Here is a 22,399-nt window from a genome sequence, read left to right as displayed (position 1 = left end):
AACTCCTCAGCCACTCTTTCCTGTTATTGTCAGAGATTTTTCTGCCATTGTAATCCTTGGGCGAGCCACCTAAACCTTTTTTTTTCGGGTCACCTTAGTGACAGAGTAAAAAAATTAATATATGTTTGCTATTAATTTTCAGGATGGTACTGTCAGACCTGTGACCAGGCTAAACACTTCATTAACTAGTGATGGGAGAAGGGGGGAGGGGATCGATACTGACTCCAATATTATTTTGGACAATATATCGATACTGACTCCAAGTATCGATACATTTTTTGGCTAGGTAGTTTGTTCATCTTCTTTTTAAATAGTGAGCCAACATGTTTTGAGCACTTATTTCCATGACTGATCAAAACTCATTTTCTCATGCTCTATAGTGAGCAATACGTTTGGAAAATCAAATCGCAGTATTGAATCGCAATACATATAGAATCGTGAGAATCCCAAAACATATCGGCAAATAAGTATCGTGATAATATTGTTTTGTGAGGTCCCTGGCAATTCCCAGCCCTAATATTAGCCTAATGCTCTTTGGGACAAAAGGAGAAATCCCACACCAGTGACCAGACCAAGTGTTACTAGCCTATATGGGTCTTTCTATAAACTAGGGTACCAGTGAGGATTTCCTATGCTGGACAACTTGTTACAGCTGTTGATAAGTCATTGATAATAATCTGGCAAAAAAAATTTAATCATTACATTAAGATATAAGGGGGTTCATGGCTATATTCAATAAAATGTATGAGTTGATTTAAAACCTGTTTAAACCTTTATCATGGTTGCCGTCTTGAAGGATTTGTCCAAAATCGTGTGACATAAAACATTACCTTCCTGTCCTTGCATTTATGGCAGTGAAAGTTGTCGTTATATCATATATTATGCATTAAATGAGTTAAATTAGACATTGAACTTGAACCCCGTAAGAATCCTGGATCTAGATGTCGGACAATTTTTTGTATAGCGATATCAATAGCAAATAATTAAAGAGCAGCAGTAAAATAAGATAACAGTAGGGAGGCTATATACAGGGGGTACCGGTACAGAGTCAATGTGCGGGGGCACCGGTTAGTCGAGGTAATTGAGGTAATATGTACATGTGGGTAGAGTTAAAGTGACTATGCATAAATAGTAAACAGAGTAGCAGCAGCGTAAAAGAGGGGGATGGGGTGGGGGAGCAATGCAAATAGTCAGGGTAGCCATGATTAACTGTTCAGGAGTCTTATGGCTTGGGTGTAGAACCTGTTAAGAAGCCTTTTGGACCTAGACTTGGCACTCCGGTACCGCTTGCTGTGCAGTAGCAGAGAGAAAATTCTATGACCAGGGTGGCTGGAGTCTTTGATAATTTTTAGGGCCTTTCTCTGACACCGCCTGGTATAGAGGTCCTAGATAGCAAGAAGCTTGGCCCCAGTGATATACTGGGCTGTACGCACTACCCTCTGTAGTGCCTTGCGGTCGGAGGCCGAGCAGTTGCCATACCAGGCGGTGATGCAACCAGTCAAGATGCTCTCGATGGTGCAGCTGTATAACTTTTTGAGGATCTGAGGACCCATGCCAAATCTTTTCAGTCTCCTGAGGGGGAATAGGCTTTGTCGTGCCCTCTTCATGACTGTCTTGGTGTGTTTGGACCATGATAGTTTGTTGGTGATATGGACACCAAGGAACTTGAAGCTCTCAACCTGTTCCACTACAGCCCCGTCGATGAGAATAGGGGTGTACTCAGGCCTCTTATATTTTTTTCCTGTAGTCCACAAGCATCTCCTTTGTCTTGATCACGTTCTTCAATAATTATGCATAATACTTGTTGGATGTGCATTTGGTCTCCAGCTGATTAGTTACGCTGTGATAATTTCACACAGCATCATCTGATCCAGGACTGAATTTTCCAAATGACAGTCAAGTGACGAACAACTGTTGTGATAGCGCATGCGATGCAACAACAGCCCAAGAGCTGGAAAAAAGGTGTCGTGAGGAATGTCCAGAAAATCTTGGTGTCTCATTGGTTACGCCGGTGAAGACAGTTGTGCCTGGATCCACGCTGGATCTAATATCCCTAACCAACTCATGTTGATCATCTGTTGTCTGCTTGGTTTACAGCAGGGTCTCCTTAGATTTAACAGAGAAAGGTAATGTGTTCATGTTTTCATATGTTTTTGTGTGTCGAATTGAAAACCAAGTCTACTATGCGCAATTGTGTAGGATAGACCCAATTGTGTAGAAAAGTCCTTGTAATTATTGTAGCCAATTTATTTTTAAGTTCTCCGGCACCCTTATAATTACCTGTGATTTCATTTTATATCCGTTTTTGTGAGAGATTTGGCCACTTTCGTTTGTTTCCCGCTGCTTCAATTGAAAGGTGTTGCACTACTCTGTTGCGGTATAACCACATACGGTTATTATGAGGACGACAACATCTAATGTTCGCTTCAACTTGGCTGTCCATTCAAATCATTCCATTAAAAAAGGAACCTGGTTTTTGGTCACTTTGTCATTATAAAAACAGCGATTGTAAGATTCAAATGGTGAGATTAATGCTACCACTATTCATGGATTTATTATGTGTCCCTGCGTCGGCCTCATAGGCTACAGGAAAATGGCCATGCATGCATCCAATCTAATTAGTCAGGCAATATCCACATTATTCTCACATATTTTAGAATGTAATAATTATTTGAATATCATTGCATTGGCAAGGCCTAAAAAAATTATCATCCTTAAAGTGGTAACGGCCTACTTGTTTGACACTTTTTGCATGTTTTTAGGGGAGGTGGGGGTTCTATATATTAGGCCCTATATGTACAATTACATCAATTACACAATTGTACAACATTGAGGTACTTGAAAATGACAATTAAGTGCTTGAAAAAGTTCCTGAAAGTCCTTGAATTTGACTATTAAAAAAAACACATGTGCAAGCTGACATACTGTTTACTCAGTACTACAGGTACATAGTCCACCTATGAGCCTGTAAAATAGTGTCTAGGCCTAGGCCTGTCACTGCACTACAGTTTTGGTTAAAACTGAGGTAGGCCTACATTATGCAAACTAATGTGTACCATCTGGTTTTTATTAGTAAACCCTTTTGCAAGGCTGTTATGGTGAACTATGGTTGTGACTTGTGAGCTACCAGTGTGTTATCATATCATACCTCTAAACCACAGGTGTATTAATAAAGTCCAGACAGATACTCAGAGTGCATTAACCCCATTTACCAGAGAAGACAAAAGCATTATGGTTTAGTTGTTCTAATCAAGCCATTCTCCCAGGTGCTGTTGATGGGCCAACTAGACTGGGGCTGCATGCCTGCCCTGTGCCTGTGACTCCTGACCCCAGAGTGGAAGCAGAGCAGAGCAGGGTTAGACGGGCCCTAATCCCACTGCCTGACTCAGTCACTAATATTCACTAATAGCCTAATTAGCAGCCAGCACTATAATCCTAATCCCAGATGACAAGCTTCCCAGAATAGAGGCCTCACCAGCGATGGAGGAGAGAGATGGGAAGTCAGCCGTGCTGCTGAGTGCTAGTTTGTCAACAGAATCCATTTTACGCTTTGACAGACAGAGATCCATGACACCAATAAGGTCATAAATCAGGGTTCCCCAACTGGCGGCCCGCGGTTGGTTTTATTTGGTCCCCCAATTTTTCTGAGCAAAAAACTATTTTTGTTTAATTTTCATTGTTGAACATAAAATACTGTAAAAAACACCTGAAAATCAGCTCCAAGTGATTTTAATTTAAGAAATCTGTTCCCAAGTATTCCCACGCATAATAGAGGGACAAGACGTGATCGTATACAAATGTAAGCAAGGTTTGAAATGATTGTGTTTTAGTCAAACGTTATATCTGTTTGGGCTTCTTGCGGTCAATTTTGCAGTCTACAAATTATATATAATTATGTTCCGGCCCCCCACTCAAGAAAAAAATTTGTCCTGTGGCTGAATCTAGTTGATGATCCCTGTCATAAATGATCCCACTACCAAGTCTCTGTTCTCTACCAAATCAAAGTCTACGTTCTGCAGTCAAACTCCAATCCAACATCTCATCAGGGGAGTCAATGCAGTCATACCAGTACACAGCAAACTCTGACCTCAACACATACAGGCTAGAAGTGTTCAAACCACCTGCTGACTGGTGATGTCACCATGGTACAGCTATAGAGGATTAGGTTTTGGTGTGATTATTCTGGGTTGCTTGCAGAGGTGTGGTTTGGTGGGCAGTCTGAAAACCAGCATGTAAGAACACGAGAGGAGAGGCTTCCTGTTCCGTTGGGTGCCTTCATACAGAGGAGAGGAAGTGGTTCAGTATCTGGCACGGCACGCTCAGAGCTCTTCGGAAAAGCCTACATTGGTTTATCAAAACCAATCACAACTTATTTTATCAACCCATCTTAAAATAACTGTATTAGAAATTCTTCACACTAATCTATAATACGACATTGTCGGCCCCATGTCAGAGACATTGTGGGGTTTAAAGTGTTAATGTTTAAGCTAACATGAACTTTATGAGTTTCATTCTCCCTTTAGTCCCAGTCTGAGCTGTTAGGTTACCTGATTTCAGAGCAGCGTGAGTAGCTGTCAGCAGGAGAGCTAGTCTGTCCTTTGAGAAAAAAACTGCTTCTCCCACACTCCATTTCAAACACTTCAATGAGCCGCAGCTTACAGCCAGCCGTCACCTGATGACAGCACACGTGTGCGCCAAAAAGGCACTCAAGATATCATAATCTACAGCACCAAAATCTCTCTTCTCCTTCTAATGCTCTCTCTTCCTACTACACCACTCTTACCCCTCCTTCCTTCCATCCATCCATTTCTCCTCTTACTGTATGGTCTCCTCATCCCTCCACTCATATCATCCTCCTCTCTCTGTTCTCTCCCCACTCCCTCATCATCTTCTCTTTTGTTCCTCCCTACATCCATGACACCTCCTCTCTTACTGTTTGGCCTCCTCCAGGTGACAGAGGTACTCGTAGGCGATGTTCTGTCGTCTCCTCTCGTCCATCTCCTCCGCCGAGAACCTCTCATCGTCCTGAATGGCTGCAGACAGAAGAAACAACAACACAGTTACAGCATTATGCACACAGGCCACTAATGAGAGAGTGGGAATCATCTGCTATAATCAGCTTGGACTGGATATAGTTATCTCTCTGTGTTCTTGTGAATTAAGAGATTAATAAGAACACAGAGAGAACAATTATCAACGTCATAGGATCTTTTTGGCATGCATTCTTAAAAATCCCAAAGAATCAGAAACCTGCCTAGTAGGATACTTGGGACATTATTACCAACTTTAGAGAGAGTGTGGGGACATTTCTTACATTTGCTATGACAAGCTCATTGTCCACCCTCCCGCACAAAAGCCTGGGAGGAGTGAGAGAGCCAAGCTTCCTGGTCAGTAACATCACATAGACATAATATGGAGAAATAATTGTGTATCTCCAATAAGCTACCCAGGAAAGGGCTAAGAATAGCCCATATTAATATATGTAGCCTTAGAAATGGTTCATGAAATCAATAACTTGCTAACATCGGACAACATTCATATACTGGCCATCTCTGAAACTCACTTAGATAATTCCTTTGATGACACATCAGTAGCAATACAAGGATATAACATCAACAGAAAAGACAGGAATGCCTATGTGGGAGGTGTTGCTGTACAGTGCTATGAAAAAGTATTTGCCCCATTTCTAATTCTCTACTTTTGCATATTTGTGATACTGAATGTTATCAGATCTTCAACCAAAACCTAATATTACAACAACTTATTATTATTATTATATTATTACAGGAAGCAATTGGTTGGAGTCATTGCAGCTAAAGGTGGCACAACCAGTTATTAAGTGTAAGGGGGCAATTACTTTTTCACACAGGGGAATTGGGTGTTGTATAACTTTGTTTATGAAATAAATTAAATAAATATGTACTTGTTGTGTTATTTGTTCACTTATGTTCCCTTTATCTAATATTAGGTTTTGGTTGAAGATCTGATAACATTCAGTATCACAAATATGCAAAAGTAGAGAAAATTTGAAAGGGGGCAAATACTTTTTCATAGCACTGTATATGTTCAGGGCCATATTCCTGTAAAGCTTAGAGGATCTCATGTCAAATGTTGTTGAAGTGTTGTGGTTGCAAGTTCACCTGCCTCATCTAAAGTCTCTTATTTAGGGGTGCTGCTATAGGCCACCAAGTGCTAACAGTCAGTATTTGGATAATGTGTGCAATGCTTAATAGTGTGCGTGATGTTAACAGAGAGGTCTATTTTCTGGGTGACCTGGACTGGTTAGCAACTAGCTTTCCTCTCAAGAGGAATCTTCTTACTGTGACTAATGCCTGTAATATGACCCAGGTTATCACTCAACCAACTAGTGTATACCAATAGTGTTGGATGTGACATCCACTTGTATTGATCATATCCTCATTAACGCTGCAGAGCTTTGCTCCAAAGCGATATCAGTTCCAATTGGCTGTAGTGACCATAACATTGTGGCAATAACAAGGAAAGCCAAAGTGCCAAAGGTTGGGCCTAAAGTAATTTATAAGAGATCATTCAAAATGTGTTCTCTTTTGTTGAAGATGTAAAATATGTATGTTGGTATGAGGAAGTGAATCCAGATGCAGCACTGGAAGTATTTGTAAAATTATTTATTATGCACCTGTTAAGAAATTAACTGAGAGAACTGTTAGAGCCCCTTGGTATGGTTCAAATAAATGATGCAAAAGAGGTGGCAAACAAGTCAGGCTGCTCAGCTGATTGGAACGACATACTGTAAATTGAGAAATGTTGTGAATAAACTTAACAAAAATAAGAAATTATATTACCAAACCAAGATAAATGACATAAAACACAATGGAACAAGACTTTGGAGTACCTTAAATTATATCATGGGCAGAAAATCCAATTTATCCCCATCGTTCATTGAAGTTGATGGGTAATTTATAACAAAACCTTTCAATATTGCCAAAAATTTCAATTACTATTTCACGAGTAAAGTAGAAAAACTCAGAAGTGAAATGACATTATTGAACAGTGAACCATCATATTTTTGTATAAAATATCTAATAATGAAAAATAAGGATTGCTGTTTTGAATTTGGTCAAGTTTGTGTGGGAGAGGAGGAAACTATTGTTATCCATCAATAATGATAAGCCACCAGGTATAGACCACCTTGATATGAAACCATTGAGAATGGTAGCAGACTGTATTGCCACCCCTATTTGCTATATTTTTATTTTTATTTATTTAACCAGGTAAGCCAGTTGAGAACAAGTTCTCATTTACAACTGCGACCTGGCCAAGATAAAGCAAAGCAGTGCGATAACAACAACACAGAGTTACATATGGGGTAAAAAACATAAAGTCAAAAATACAACAGAAAATATATATATACAGTGTGTGCAAATGTAGCAAGTTATGGAGGTAAGACAATAAATAGGCCATAGTGCAAAATAATTACAATTAGTATTAACACTGGAATGATAGATGTGCAAGAGATGATGTGCAAATAGAGATACTGGGGTGCAAATGAGCAAAATAAATAACAATATGGGGATGAGGTAGTTGAGTGGGCTAATTTCAGAAGGGCTGTGTACAGGTGCAATGATCGGTAAGGTGCTCTGACAACTGATGCTTAAAGTTAGTGAGGGAGATAAGTGTCTCCAGCTTCAGAGATTTTTGCAGTTCGTTCCAGTCATTGGCAGCAGAGAACTGGAAGGAATGGTGGCCAAAGGAGGTGTTGGCTTTGGGGATGACCAGTGAGATATACAGTGGGGAGAACAAGTATTTGATACACTGCCGATTTTGCAGGTTTTCCTACTTACAAAGCATGTAGAGGTCTGTAATTTTTATCATAGGTACACTTCAACTGTGAGAGACGGAATCTAAAACAAAAATCCAGAAAATCACATTGTATGATTTTTAAGTAATTAATTTGCATTTTATTGCATGACATAAGTATTTGATACATCAGAAAAGCAGAACTTAATATTTGGTACAGAAACCTTTGTTTGCAATTACAGAGATCATACGTTTCCTGTATGTCTTGACCAGGTTTGCACACACTGCAGCAGGGATTTTGGCCCACTCCTCCATACAGACCTTCTCCAGATCTTTCAGGTTTCGGGGCTGTCGCTGGCCAATACAGACTTTCAGCTCCCTCCAAAGATTTTCTATTGGGTTCAGGTCTGGAGACTGGCTAGGCCACTCCAGGACCTTGAGATGCTTCTTACGGAGCCACTCCTTAGTTGCCCTGGCTGTGTGTTTCGGGTCGTTGTTATGCTGGAAGACCCAGCCACGACCCATCTTCAATGCTCTTACTGAGGGAAGGAGGTTGTTGGCCAAGATCTCGCGATACATGGCCCCATCCATCCTCCCCTCAATACGGTGCAGTCGTCCTGTCCCCTTTGCAGAAAAGCATCCCCAAAGAATGATGTTTCCACCTCCATGCTTCACGGTTGGGATGGTGTTCTTGGGGTTGTACTCATCCTTCTTCTTCCTCCAAACACGGCGAGTGGAGGTTAGACCAAAAAGCTCTATTTTTGTCTCATCAGACCACATGACCTTCTCCCATTCCTCCTCTGGATCATCCAGATGGCCATTGGCAAACTTCAGACGGGCCTGGACATGTGCTGGCTTGAGCAGGGGGACCTTGCGTGCGCTGCAGGATTTTAATCCATGACGGCGTAGTGTGTTACTAATGGTTTTCTTGAGGTCCAGCCGTGTAGTTCTGGGCTGATCCCTCACCTTCCTCATGATCATTGATGCCCCACGAGGTGAGATCTTGCATGGAGCCCCAGACCGAGGGTGATTGACCGTCATCTTGAACTTCTTCCATTTTCTAATAATTGCGCCAACAGTTGTTGCCTTCTCACCAAGCTGCTTGCCTATTGTCCTGTAGCCCATCCCAGCCTTGTGCAGGTCTACAATTTTATCCCTGATGTCCTTACATAGCTCTCTGGTCTTGGCCATTGTGGAGAGGTTGGAGTCTGTTTGATTGAGTGTGTGGACAGGTGTCTTTTATACAGGTAACGAGTTCAAACAGGTGCAGTTAATACAGGTAATGAGTGGAGAACAGGAGGGCTTCTTAAAGAAAAACTAACAGGTCTGTGAGAGCCGGAATTCTTACTGGTTGGTAGGTGATCAAATACTTATGTCATGCAATAAAATGCAAATTAATTACTTAAAAATCATACAATGTGATTTTCTGGATTTTTCCGTCTCTCACAGTTGAAGTGTACCTATGATAAAAATTACAGACCTCTACATGCTTTGTAAGTAGGAAAACCTGCAAAATCGGCAGTGTATCAAATACTTGTTCTCCCCACTGTACCTGCTGGAGCGCATACTACGGGTGGGTGGTATGGTGACCAATGAGCTAAGATAAGGCGGAGATTTGCCTAGCAGTGATTTATAGATGGCCTGGAGCCAGTGGGTTTGGCGACGAATATGTAGTGAGGACCAGCCTACAAGAGCGTACAGGTCACAGTGGTGGGTAGTATATGGGGCTTTGGTGACAAAACGGATGGCACTGTGATAGACTACATCCAATTTGCTGAGTAGTGTGTTGGAGGCTATTTTGTAAATGACATCGCCGAAGTCAAGGATCGGTAGGATAGTCAGTTTTACGAGGGCATGTTTGGCAGCATGAGTGAAGGAGGCTTTGTTGCGAAATAGGAAGCCGATTCTAGATTTAACTTTGGATTGGAGATGCTTAATGTGAGTCTGGAAGGAGAGTTTACGGTCTAACCAGACACCTAGGTATTTGTAGATGTCCACATACTCTAGGTCAGACCCGTCGAGAGTAGTGATTCTAGTCGGGTGAGCGGGTGCCAGCAGCGTTCAATTGAAGAGCATGCATTTAGTTTTACTAGTGTTTAAGAGCAGTTGGAGGCTACGGAAGGAGTGTTGTATGGCATTGAAGCTCGTTTGGAGGTTTGTCATTTGAGAAACCAAGGCTATTTAGTCTGCCAATAAGAATGTGGTGGTTGACAGATTCGAAAGCCTTGGCCAGGTCGATGAAGACGGCTGCACAGTACTGTCTATTATCGATTGCGGTTATAATATTGTTTAGGACCTTGAGCGTGGCTGAGGTGCACCCATGACCAGCTCGGAAACCGGATTGCATAGCGGAGAAGGTACAGTGGGATTCGAAATGGTCGGTGATCTGTTTGTTAACTTGGCTTTCAAAAACTTTCGAAAGGCAGGGCAGAATGGATATAGGTCTGTAACAGTTTGGATCTAGAGTGTCACCCCCTTTGAAGAGGGGGATGACCGCAGCAGCTTTCCAATCTCTGGGGATCTCAGATGTTACGAAAGAGAGGTTGAACAGGCTAGTAATAGGGGTTGCGACAATTTCGGCGGCTAGTTTTAGAAAGAAAGGGTCCAGATTGTCTAGCCCAGAGGATTTGTAGGGGTCCAGATTTTGCAGCTCTTTCAGAACATCAGCTGTCTGAATTTGTGTGAAGGAGAAGCGGGGGGGGCATGGGCAAGTTGCAGCGGAGGGTGCAGAGCTGGTGGCTGGGGTAGTGGTAGCCAGGTGGAAAGCACGGCCAGCCGTAGCAAAATGCTTGTTGAAATTCTCGATTATTGTAGATTTATCGGTGGTGATAGTGTTTCCTAGCCTCTGTGCAGTGGGCAGCTGGGAGGAGGTGCTCTTATTCTCCATGGACTTTACAGTGTCCCAAAACCTTTTGGAGTTAGTGCTACAGGATGCAAATTTCTGTTTGAAAAAGCTAGCTTTTGCTTTCCTAACTGATTGTGTATATTGGTTCCTGACTTCTCTGAAAAGTTGCATATCGCGGGGGCTGTTCGATGCTAATGCAGTACGCCACAGGATGTTTTTGTGCTGGTCAAGGGCAGTCAAGTCTGGGGTGAACCAGGGGCTATATCTGTTCTTTGTTCTGATTTTTTTGAATGGGGCATGCTTATTTAAGATGGAGAGGAAAGCACTTTTAAAGAACAACCAGGCATCCTCTACTGATGGAATGAGATCGATATCCATCCAGGATACCTGGGCCAGGTCAATTAGGAAGGCCTGCTCGCTAAAGTGTTTTAGGGAGCGCTTGACAGTGATGAGGGTGTTCATTTGACCGCGGACCCATTACGGACGCAGGCAATAAGGCAGTGATCGCTGAGATCCTGGTTGAAGACAGCGGAGGTGTATTTAGAGGGTAAGTTAGTCAGGATGATATCTATGAGGGTGCCCATGTTTACGGATTTAGGGTTGTACCTGGTAGGATCCTTGATAATTTGTGAGAGATTGAGGGCATCTAGTTTGGATTGTAGGATGGCCGGGGTGTTAAGCATATCCCAGTTTAGGTCACCAAGCAGTACGAACTCTGAGGATAGATGGGGGGCAATCAATTCACATATGGTGTCCAGGGCACAGCTGGGGGCTGAGGGGGGTCTGTAACAAGCGGCAACAGTGAGATACTTATTTCTGGAAAGGTGGATTTTTAGAAGTAGGAGCTCAAACTGTTTGGGCACAGACCTGGATAGTATGATAGAGCTCTGCAGGCTAACTCCACCCCCTTTAGCAGTTCTATCTAGACGGAAAATGTTGTAGTTGGGGATGGACATTTCTGGTGGCCTTCCTAAGCCAGGATTCAGACACTGCTAGAACATCAGGGTTGGCGGAGTTTGCTAACGCAGTGAATAACTCAAACTTAGGAAGGAGGCTTCTGATGTTAACGTGCAGAGAACCAAGGCTTTTACGGTTACAGAAGTCAACAAATGATAACTCCTGGGGAGTAGGAGTGATACCTTTAACCAAAGCCTAAAGGAGTGTATCCACAGGTGTGGAAGGAAGCTAAAGTAATTCCACTGCCTAGAAATAGTAAAGCTCCCTTTACTGGCTCTAACAGCCGCCCAATCAGTTTGCTGCCTGTTCTTAGTAAACTGATGGATAGAATTGTGTTTGACCAAATACGTTATTTTTCAGAGAACAAGTTAACTACGGACTTTCAGCATGCATACAGATAAGAGCACTCAACTTGTACTGCACTGACTCAGATGCCTGATGATTGGTTAAAATAAATGGATAATAAGATAGTAGTTGGAGCTGTATTGTTAGATTTCAGTGCAGCCTTTGATGTTATTGAAAAAACGAACTTGCTATGGCTTTACATCACCTACATCACATGGTTGGAGGATAACCCAGAGAGAGTTATTCAATGGAAGCTTCTCTAACATCAGATATGTACAGTGCGGTGTCCCTCAGGGCAGTTGCCTTGGGCCATTAATCTTCTCTATCTTTACAAATGATTTGCCACTGGTCTTACACAAAGCTAGAATGACTATGTATGCGAATGATTCCACACTCTACATATCAGCACCCAAAGCCAGTGAGCTCACTGAAATTCTATCAGCACCCAAAGCCAGTGAGCTCACTGAAATTCTAAATAAGAAGTTACAGTCAGTATCAGAATTGGTGATTAATAATAGACTGGTCTTAAATACATCTAAGACACACAAACACACATTATTTAGTTGTATTGTTTGTATATCGTTGTATTTTAAATTTGTGTAACTGTTCTTGTCTATGAGCGTTTTGTTACTCGTCGTGTTTTATGTTTTTGTGTGGACCCCAGGAAGAATAACTGCTGCCAGCAAAAGCTAATGCGGATCCGAATAAACCAAAATAATACACTGATATTCCAAAGAGAGGTGTGCACTCTGCAGCACTTGACTCTCAGAGGCTGCGTTTAGACAAATAGACCAATTCTGATATTTTTTCTACTAATTGGTATTTTGACTAATTACATCAGATCTTTTCACATCAGAAAATCAGAGCTGATCTGATTGGTCAAAAGACCAATTAGTGAAAAAAAACATCAGAATTGGGCTGTCTGTCTAAACGCAGCCTCATAGAGCTGCATTTGAACAGATGACTTAGCAGGCAGCCTGAGAGCCACCTAAACAGGGAGTTGGAGGGAGTCAGAGGAGCAAGTGAGATTCAGCTGAGAGTTGACCTTTACCTGCCCACTAATGAGATCCCTTCCCCTTGATGATCAAAAACTTTGCTTAATCCAATCCAATTCCTTCATTTCTGGCTGATTTGAGCCGTGTCCAGACCTGACCTCGGGTCTCATATAGTGGACTACTGGTTGGCTCAAGTGGAAGTGACTGAGGGTTTCCAGTACATGGAGTGTGTGTGTGGTGCGTGCGAGCTTGTGTGGGTGCAAGGTGAGCATGCATGCGTTTTGTGAGTCTACATTTGTTGAGTCCTTGTCCGTGCTGTGACTCAGGGTTTCCGTTAGCCAGTAATAGCAGGCTTTGAGTTTTTGGGGGGAGAAAGCCGATAAATAAAATTGGTGCCAGCCAATTGTCCGGGAGAAGAAAAAATCCCATTGCAAAATAATGCTTTTTAGCTCATTCAGTGATGGAAATACCAGTCGATGTATACTGAACAAAAAATATAAAACGCAACATGTAAAGTGTTGGCCCCATGTTCCATGAGTTGAAATAAAAGATCCCAGAAATGTCCAATACAAACAAAAAGCTTTTCACAAATTTGTTTAGTGAGCATTTCTCCTTTGCCAAGATAATCCATCCACCTGACAGGTGTGGCATATCAAGAAGCGGATTAAACAGCATGATCATTAAACAGGTGCACCTTGTGCTGGAGACAATAAAAGGCCACTCTAAAATGTGCAGTTTTGTCACACAACACAATGCCACAGATGTCTCAAGTGTTGAGGGGCCAGCCCAGGACCTCCACTTCCGGATTCGTCACCTACGGGATCGTCTGAGACCAGCCACCCGGACAGCTGATGAAACTGAGGAGTATTTCTGTCTGTAATAAATCCCTTTTGTGGGGAAAAGCTCATTCTGATTGGCTGGGCCTGGCTCCCCAATGGGTGGGCCTGGCTCCCAAGTGGGTGGGCCTATGCCCTCTCAGGCCCACCCATGGCTGCACCCCTTCCCTGTCATGTGAAATCCATAGATTAGGGCCTAATTTATTTATTTCAATTGACTGATTTCCTTATAAGAACTGTAACTCAGTAAAATCTTTGAAATTGTTGCATGTTGCGTTTATATATTTGTTCAGTATAAATACATTTGACTGGTCATACTTATCGGTCTATACGTTAATTTGCATAATTTTGTGGAATTAAATTGGTGCGTGTACAGTATATTCATTATGCAACTTATCAACTAAAAATGTAAATGTAAATGTAGCCTAGCCAAAATCAGGCAATTATTTTATATCAACTTACTTTCATTGTCCAGTAGCCAAAGGCCCAATCCTAGTCATATTAGCAACCCATGCTAGTTGTTGCATATTAAATCTCCCCTCTTTCTAAATGTCTAAAGAATATTTTCATCTCTGTCACACGAAACCGCTCGCATGTGTGGTGCCCTTTTGACAACAGGTGTTTTCCCACTAATTGCATTATGGAATGAATATTTGCGTGTAGCCTACCAGTAGGCTTAAACAACTTTTTTTTTAAATTAGTCTGATACAACAGATCAGAAAATGTTGCCTATAATGTTGATAAACTATTATTTATTCACATTTATAAGCGCAACTAAATGTTCTGATCTGTTGTATTAGACTCATTGTTTTTTAAAGTTGTTTAAGCCTACTGGTTGTATGAATTTGGGATGTATCGTCCCACAACTGTCCCAGAGTCTGTTTGGAACAAGATATTTCTTTCTCGATAAGCTGACCAATAGAATAGGTAAACGTTCCTACTTTTGGGTGGGGGATAGTAGATTGACATATGCTAGTGAATTTTCTGTTTGTTACTCATCTTGTTGGCTGAGGAAAAGTAAATGTGGACAGTTATTCTAACATCTTAAAAGTGCACATCAGAATTCGGTAAGAAAGACCGCACATCATTGCATCCTCGGCTTACATGTTCTGTTAATATGAATGACCATAATCTAAATGTGATTTCTGTCATTCTGAGCACCGTGACTGGACACCCTAATCAGGTTACGCACCCAATGCAGATGGGTCCTGTACATTTCTCAAATGTCCGGTAAATTAAAATGCTGCCAGTCAAATGTCCGGCGCCACACTTTCAGAAACCCTGCTATGCATGTAGTGGGTGAGTATGTAATTGATGGACCATTATTACTGGGAGTACTGGGAAGGGCTTAGCTAGTTAAGTCTGCAGACTGATTAGACCACTAAGTTACTGGGGTGACTGACGAAAAATACCCTTGTTGCCCTCAAGACCCAGAGTGGAGAAGCCTATGAGGCCCTTGCAGGCTTGGAGGCAAGCCTAATTTGACGGAGTAGGCTGCATCTCTCCAAACCCTATTCATTCAGAATAACTGAACGTGCTGCTGACACACTTTCATACTTGCCCGTGCTCTTGAAAGAGCAGCACAATCCAACCCACTACGCAGTATTTACACCCTGATGAACAAGTTAGTTAGGCCTAGAAGTCTCGCTAACGAATCCCAGCAAATAATTAATTGCTGCACCATTGTTGGGCCTTATCAGCCTGCTACTGTGGAACTACTCTCACTGACATCTAGCCCTGTAGCTCCTGTGACCCACTCTCACTGACATCTAGCCCTGTAGCTCCTGTGACCCACTCTCACTGACATCTAGCCCTGTAGCTCCTGTGACCCACTCTCACTGACATCTAGCCCTGTAGCTCCTGTGACCCACTCTCACTGACATCTAGCCCTGTAGCTCCTGTGACCCACTCTCACTGACATCTAGCCCTGTAGCTCCTGTGACCCACTCTCACTGACATCTAGCCCTGTAGCTCCTGTGACCCACTCTCACTGAGGCAGGAGACAAAGCCAGCTTACCCAACCAACGCAAGACTCGCCTCACCACAGTCTTTATTTAGCCTTTATTTAACCAGGTGAACATTCTCTTTTACAATAACGATTAATGACCTTAAGTCTCACTGAGGGGCAGATTGTGATGCAAGGGTCTGCTAAAAACAAGAGTTCATTGCACAAGCCATGGAACTTCTAGTTTAAGGGTACATTTATAAAGGGTCTGTTGGCCCTGAAATTCTTATGCCAAAGACCACAATATGAGAGGGTGAAGGGGGCACAGGAGAGGGTTTAGGTACAGGAAAGTACACACACACACAGCAGGGGTCTATCTCTGAGCTGTGTGAGCCGAGGGGGAGAACTATGGTCAGAGCATCCGTCAGTCTGAAGACCGCTGAGCCAGCTGTGTTATTGGAGAGGACCAGAGTGTGAGTAAACACTCACCTCAGAGGCGTGGGATCCCCAGCACAGCCATTATACACTCCACACTCAAACTTCCTGGAAGGCCTGCCTGAGCTCAGTATGCTGGGCTATATTTAATCTGTCACTGCCTTCATCTGTCAGAACATCACTGGACATGATTTATAGACTTGATGACTCATTCCTTTGTTAAGGTAATGTTTTTCTATCCTGTGGGAGCAACAAGTCAAGTTACACGAGGGGCTCTTAAATGCATGTGGCTTTCAAATCCTTGAATTGGGGGAAAAGATATGGCCTTAGTTCCTCCATACTATACTGAGGGCCCATGTGCATAGTATTACAAATATGTCAGAAGGGGTTCCAGATGTAACCTAGAGAGACAGTACCACTTTGCTCTGGGGTGTATAAGTCCAGTCAAAGGGCCACAGTGCAAACCAGCCCCTCGCCCCTACCAACTCATTCGGAGGGCCCTCCGTTGTCACATGTTGCTGATGAAACTCAGAGGGAGACTTCGAGGGGAATGACGAGGGGACCAATGAACCCTTCAACTCCGGGACACACTTGTGGCTTGAATTATGCAATTAATGTTGCACATTTAAATAATAAAACCAGAATTGAAATAAAATTGAACAAATTCCCCACGTCATTTTACAAGATATAAACCTCAGTAACAGTTAAACATTTAAATTTGGGAGGTATGTAATTTGTTTTGTGTGTCAAGCCTCAAAATCAGACAAACGCACGTGTCTCATTCTTTGGTATGAAATTGCACAAACTCTAAACATATCGCCGTGTGTGTTGGGAGGGATAGCACTTCACTCTGGAGCCTGCAGCCTTGGTCGAAGTGGCTATCGGAGGTCTAATTAGCCACTACACCTTCAATAATTTTTCCTCCCTCAGCTTTGGAACACTTGTTCATATGGCAGAGGCACGTGTGAACGATGGGCCGAGGGGAAGGGACCGGTTTGGGATTCAGCACTGCTAGTGTTAGTTACTCTCTGACCCTTAATTGATCAATTACAATTATTGATTGGCTAAAGAGTCCATGCACCTGCTTACCCAGGTCTTAAATCAGTCTCTGATTAAAAGGCCACAACTTAAACCAGCTTACAGTGACCTTCCAAGCTCAGAGCTGTGCATCACTAATCAGATTGATTGTGTAGACTAGCCTAAGCCAATACATTGACTCTTATGTAGGCTACTTATACAATGAAAACATGTCAACATTAGGCCTATAATCTCATATATTTAAATGAGAGTCGATGTATTAAAAACATGTCAAACTTCTAGGTAGGGGGAAGCCTTGAGGCAAATCGACGAAACAGAAATGCAGAGACAGTGCTTTTTTATAGATGGGTTATCTGACGTCGTCACGAAAACAATGCGCACGCTTCAATGGGGCAGAAGTCCTGGTGTTGTGATTCTGGATGGCCAGATAGCTAGCAACAATTACAAGAAACTGCCATGTGGGGAATCGTAAGTGGCTCGTTTCAGCTAGTTTCATCTTGTTCTTGATACCATGTTTTGTTTTGAGGTGTTTTGACTGATTTCGTGTCGATGCTAATATGGCAAAAAATTCACTAGGTAGCTAACCAACACCTGTAACGATGTATTTGAGACAAGTGCTAATTGTGCAAATATATTTATGTTTTCAATAACAATATAGGCCAACCCTGTCTGTTTTGCCCCATTATTGCCCACGCGTCGGTTTTGATGCTAAACAACCAACCCGTCTATTGGGCTCAAAACCCCAATTATGACAGATTAAACTCAGCTAAACTTGTTTTTGTGGACAGTTTCCACCCAGAGCTCACTTGGGTCTTGAATCCAAAATAAGACTCCTCGATAAAGATCACTCCTACAGATAATTAGTGCTGGAATGATGGAAATGCATTAGTCAGCTAAGGACCACCTCTGCTCTTCTAATAATAAACTCCTCATTTTGCATTAATGGATGACAGACAAACTAGCAGGCAGACAGGGCAAACCTTCCATCTTTCCTGTTTGGACCTATTTTTTTTATATATTTTTTTATTTCACCTTTATTTAACCAGGTAAGCCAGTTGAGAACAAGTTCTCATTTACAACTACGACCTGGCCAAGATAAAGCAAAGCAGTGCGATAAAAACAACACAGAGTTACATATGGGGTAAAAAACATAAAGTCAAAAATACAACAGAAAATATATATACAGTGTGTGCAAATGTAGCAAGTTATGGAGGTAAGGCAATAAATAGGCTATAGTGCAAAATAATTACAATAGTATTAACACTGGAATGCTAGATGTGCAAGAGATTATGTGCAAATAGAGATACTGGGGTGCAAAAGAGCAAAATAAATAACAATATAGGGATGAGGTAGTTGGGTGGGCTAATTTCAGATGGGCTGTGTACAGGTGCAGTGATCGGTAAGGTGCTCTGACAACTGATGCTTAAAGTTAGTGAGGGAGTTAAGAGTCTCCAGCTTCAGAGATTTTTGCAATTCGTTCCAGTCATTGGCAGCAGAGAACTGGAAGGAATGGCGGCCAAAGGAGGTGTTGGCTTTGGGAATGACCAGTGAGATATACCTGCTGGAGCGCAGACTACGGGTGGGTGCTGCTATGGTGACCAATGAGCTAAGATAAGGCAGGGATTTGCCTAGCAGTGATTTATAGATGGCCTGGAGCCAGTGGGTTTGACGACGAACATGTAGTGAGGACCAGCCAACAAGAGCGTACAGGTCACAGTGGTGGGTAGCGTATGGGGCTTTGGAGACAAAACGGATGGCACTGTGGTAGACTACATCCAATTTGCTGAGTAGAGTGTTGGAGGCTATTTTGTAAATGACATCGCCGAAGTCAAGGATCGGTAGGATAGTCAGTTTTACGAGGGCATGTTTGGCAGCATGAGTGAAGGAGGCTTTGTTGCGAAATAGGAAGCCGATTCTAGATTTAACTTTGGATTGGAGATTGTTAATGTGAGTCTGGAAGGAGAGTTTACAGTCTAACCAGACACCTAGGTATTTGTAGTTGTCCACATACTCTAGGTCAGACCCGTCAAGAGTGGTGATTCTAGTCGGGTGGGCGGGTGCCAGCAGCGTTCGATTGAAAAGCATGCATTTAGTTTTACTAGTGTTTAAGAGCAGTTGGAGGCTACTGAAGGAGTGTTGTATGGCATTGAAGCTCGTTTGGAGGTTTGTTAACACAGTGTCCAATGAAGGGCCAGATGTATACAAAATGGTGTCGTCTGCGTAGAGGTGGATCTGAGAGTCACCAGCAGCAAGAGCGACATCATTGATATACACGGAGAAAAGTGTCGGCCCAAGAATTGAACCCTGTGGCACCCCCATAGAGACTGCCATAGGTCCAGACAACAGGCCCTCCGATTTGACACACTGAACTCTATCTGAGAAGTAGTTGGTGAACCAGGCGAGGCAGTCATTTGAGAAACCAAGGCTATTTAGTCTGCCAATAAGAATGCGGTGGTTGACAGAGTCGAAAGCCTTGGCCAGGTCGATGAAGACGGCTGCACAGTACTGTCTATTATCAATCGCGGTTATAATATCGTTTAGGACCTTGAGCGTGGCTGAAGTGCACCCATGACCAGCTCGGAAACCGGATTGCATAGCGGTTTGGATCTAGAGTGTCACCCCCTTTGAAGAGGGGGATGACCGCGGCAGCTTTCCAATCTCTGGGGATCTCAGACGTTATGAAAGAGAGGTTGAACAGACTAGTAATAGGGGTTGCGACAATTTCGGCGGCTAGTTTTAGAAAGAAAGGGTCCAGATTGTCTAGCCCAGATGATTTGTAGGGGTCCAGATTTTGCAGCTCTTTCAAAACGTCAGCTGTCTGAATTTGTGTGAAGGAGAAGCGGGGGGGGCATGGGCAAGTTTCAGCGGAGGGTGCAGAGTTGGTGGCCGGGGTAGTGGTAGCCAGATGGAAAGCATGGCCAGCTGTAGCAAAATGCTTGTTGAAATTCTCGATTATTGTAGATTTATCGGTGGTGATAGTGTTTCCTAGCCTCAGTGCAGTGGGCAACTGGGAGGAAGTGCTCTTATTCTCCATGGACTTTACAGTGTCCCAAAACTTTTTGGAGTTAGTGCTACAGGATACAAATTTCTGTTTGAAAAAGTTTGCCTTTGCTTTCCTGACTGCTTGTGTATATTGGTTCCTAACTTCCCTGAAAAGTTGCATATCGCTGGGGCTATTTGATGCTAATGCAGTACGCCACAGGATGTTTTTGTGCTGGTCAAGGGCAGTCAAGTCTGAGGAGAACCAGGGGCTATATCGGTTCTTAGTTCTGTATTTTTTGAATGGGGCATGTTTATTTAAGATTGAGAGGAAATTACTTTTAAGGAACAACCAGGCATCCTCTACTGACGGAATGAGATCTATATCCATCCAGGATACCTGGGCCAGGTCAATTAGGAAGGCCTGCTCGCTAAAGTGTTTTAGGGAGCGTTTGACAGTGATGAGGGGTGGTCGTTTGACCGCGGACCCGTTACGGACGCAGGCAATAAGGCAGTGATCGCTGAGATCCTGGTTGAAGACAGCTGAGGTGTATTTAGAGGGTATGTTAGTCAGGATGATATCTATGAGGGTACCCATGTTTACGGATTTAGGGTTGTACCTGGTAGGTTCGTTGATAATTTGCGTGAGGTTGAGGGCATCTAGTTTGGATTGTAGGATGGCCGGGGTATTAAGCATATCCCAATTTAGGTCACCAAGCAGTACAAACTCTGAGGATAAATGGGGGGCAATCAATTCACATATGGTGTCCAGGGAACATCTGGGTGCTGAGGGGGGTCTGTAGCAAGCGGCAACAGTGAGAGACTTATTTCTGGAAAGGTGGATTTTTAGAAGTAGAAGCTCAAACTGTTTGACCTATGCAGTTAGTCAGTTAATGTTAAACCGGTAAACAACAATGTCAGGCCAACAAACCAGTTGAGACATTTCCACTATGGCTGATAATGCAGCTAGGCTATCCTTCTACTGGTTTGTCTTGTAGAAAAAAAGACTATTGACCTGGTTGCCTAATTGAATATCTCTCACCATTGCACTTTGTCATTTGCTCTCAGATCTGTCTAAACATAGGTTAAATCTTGTCAATAACACACAGGCCTAAAGTGACACAGGTAAGCATGTTATTGTAGTTTCAAACCTTTTTCCCAAGAGATTTATTGATTTTGTTAAATTCCTGGAATACCCATGCAGAAGTCACGTGTGGATTTCTTAATAGTAATAGAAAAAAGTTAATATTTAACCACTGGGAAAATGCCTTCTGTCTGTAGAGGCCCTTAACTGTCGACTCCATTGTGCACTTGGACTAGTCCTATTACTGTAAAGATATCTATTTCACAGCTGTAAGGACTGGATTGAGAATTGAGTTGTCTGAGGGGATGAGGGGCAGGACACACACAGGCACCTTGAAATTGGTGAAATTTGTTCCCTCACTTTATGGCCGCAAATGGTAAGTAGAACTTAATCTGATGAAGGGTCAGGATCACTGACAATTTCCTGAGTGAGTACAGACTAGTCAGTGATGGGCAACTCCAGTCCTCTGGGGTCAGAGTGTGTCAAACCTTTCCCCATCCCTAGCAAACAATGCGCCTACAATTCCATGTTTGACAACATCACAGTTTTTGAAAGTTTAGACTTGAAGAATCTAATTTAAGGTGAAAAGCTAAATGTTCTACGGAGCACATGTAGAGTAGCTCCACTAAACACCTGTGGCTCATCGTCGAACATTCCGCTATAAGGCCACAAGGTGCGCCTTGCCAAAACAGCGCTTACAAAACCACTTGAAACATGAAGCATGAAAGCTACAACAAAAACGATGTCTAGCGAATGTATTTGCAAATGGTGGATTAGGTCACTTTTACTTACTTCCATAACGTGGTTTGTGTGAATTAGCTTTTTCTTCATAGTACATCCTGCCTCTGTTCCTCCGGTTATGAACTTTATGAATGTAGCCCAACCAACGCTAGCTAGCAGAAAACCATAAGCCGCGCTTCTGGTTTTAAGACGAGTAGAAAAAAGATTATTAGTTGTGACACTATCGAGAGAAGATGAACTTCTACAGTTTTCTAAAGTTATTTTTCGTCGAAATGCCTGCTGTCACTTTCTCAGCAGAACTCCCATCGTGTTGTTCACCTTTGCTGGAGTCATGTCAGAAAGTGCTTGACATTTCCTCTGTCTCAGTGCGCTCTGAACTGGGGTAAATTCATCACTCGGATTCCGTTGCAAAACGTTTGATCT

General features: G+C 42.7%; 1 protein-coding gene across 2 annotated transcripts in view; it reads right to left on the bottom strand.

Moving 5' to 3' along the window:
- Positions 1-22,399, bottom strand: part of LOC311144928 (ras GTPase-activating-like protein IQGAP2) — a 77,908-nt gene extending 55,509 nt beyond the window's left edge. The window contains exons 1-3 of one of the 2 annotated variants that reach the window (XM_084181109.1): positions 22,295-22,399; positions 22,028-22,154; positions 4,934-5,033 (exon numbers count right to left, since the gene is read on the bottom strand). In XM_084181109.1, coding sequence (XP_084037235.1) covers positions 4,934-5,033; positions 22,028-22,073 — 146 coding nt within the window. In that variant the 5' untranslated portion in view covers positions 22,074-22,154; positions 22,295-22,399. Of the gene's footprint in view, positions 1-4,933; positions 5,034-22,027 lie in introns of both variants that reach the window. The other variant, XM_084181108.1, reaches the window with a different exon arrangement.

Source organism: Coregonus lavaretus (genome assembly GCF_964263955.1).
Source record: "Coregonus lavaretus genome assembly, chromosome: 17".
NCBI classification, from domain to species: domain Eukaryota; kingdom Metazoa; phylum Chordata; class Actinopteri; order Salmoniformes; family Salmonidae; genus Coregonus; species Coregonus lavaretus.
This window is presented reverse-complemented; position numbering and strand designations above follow the sequence as displayed.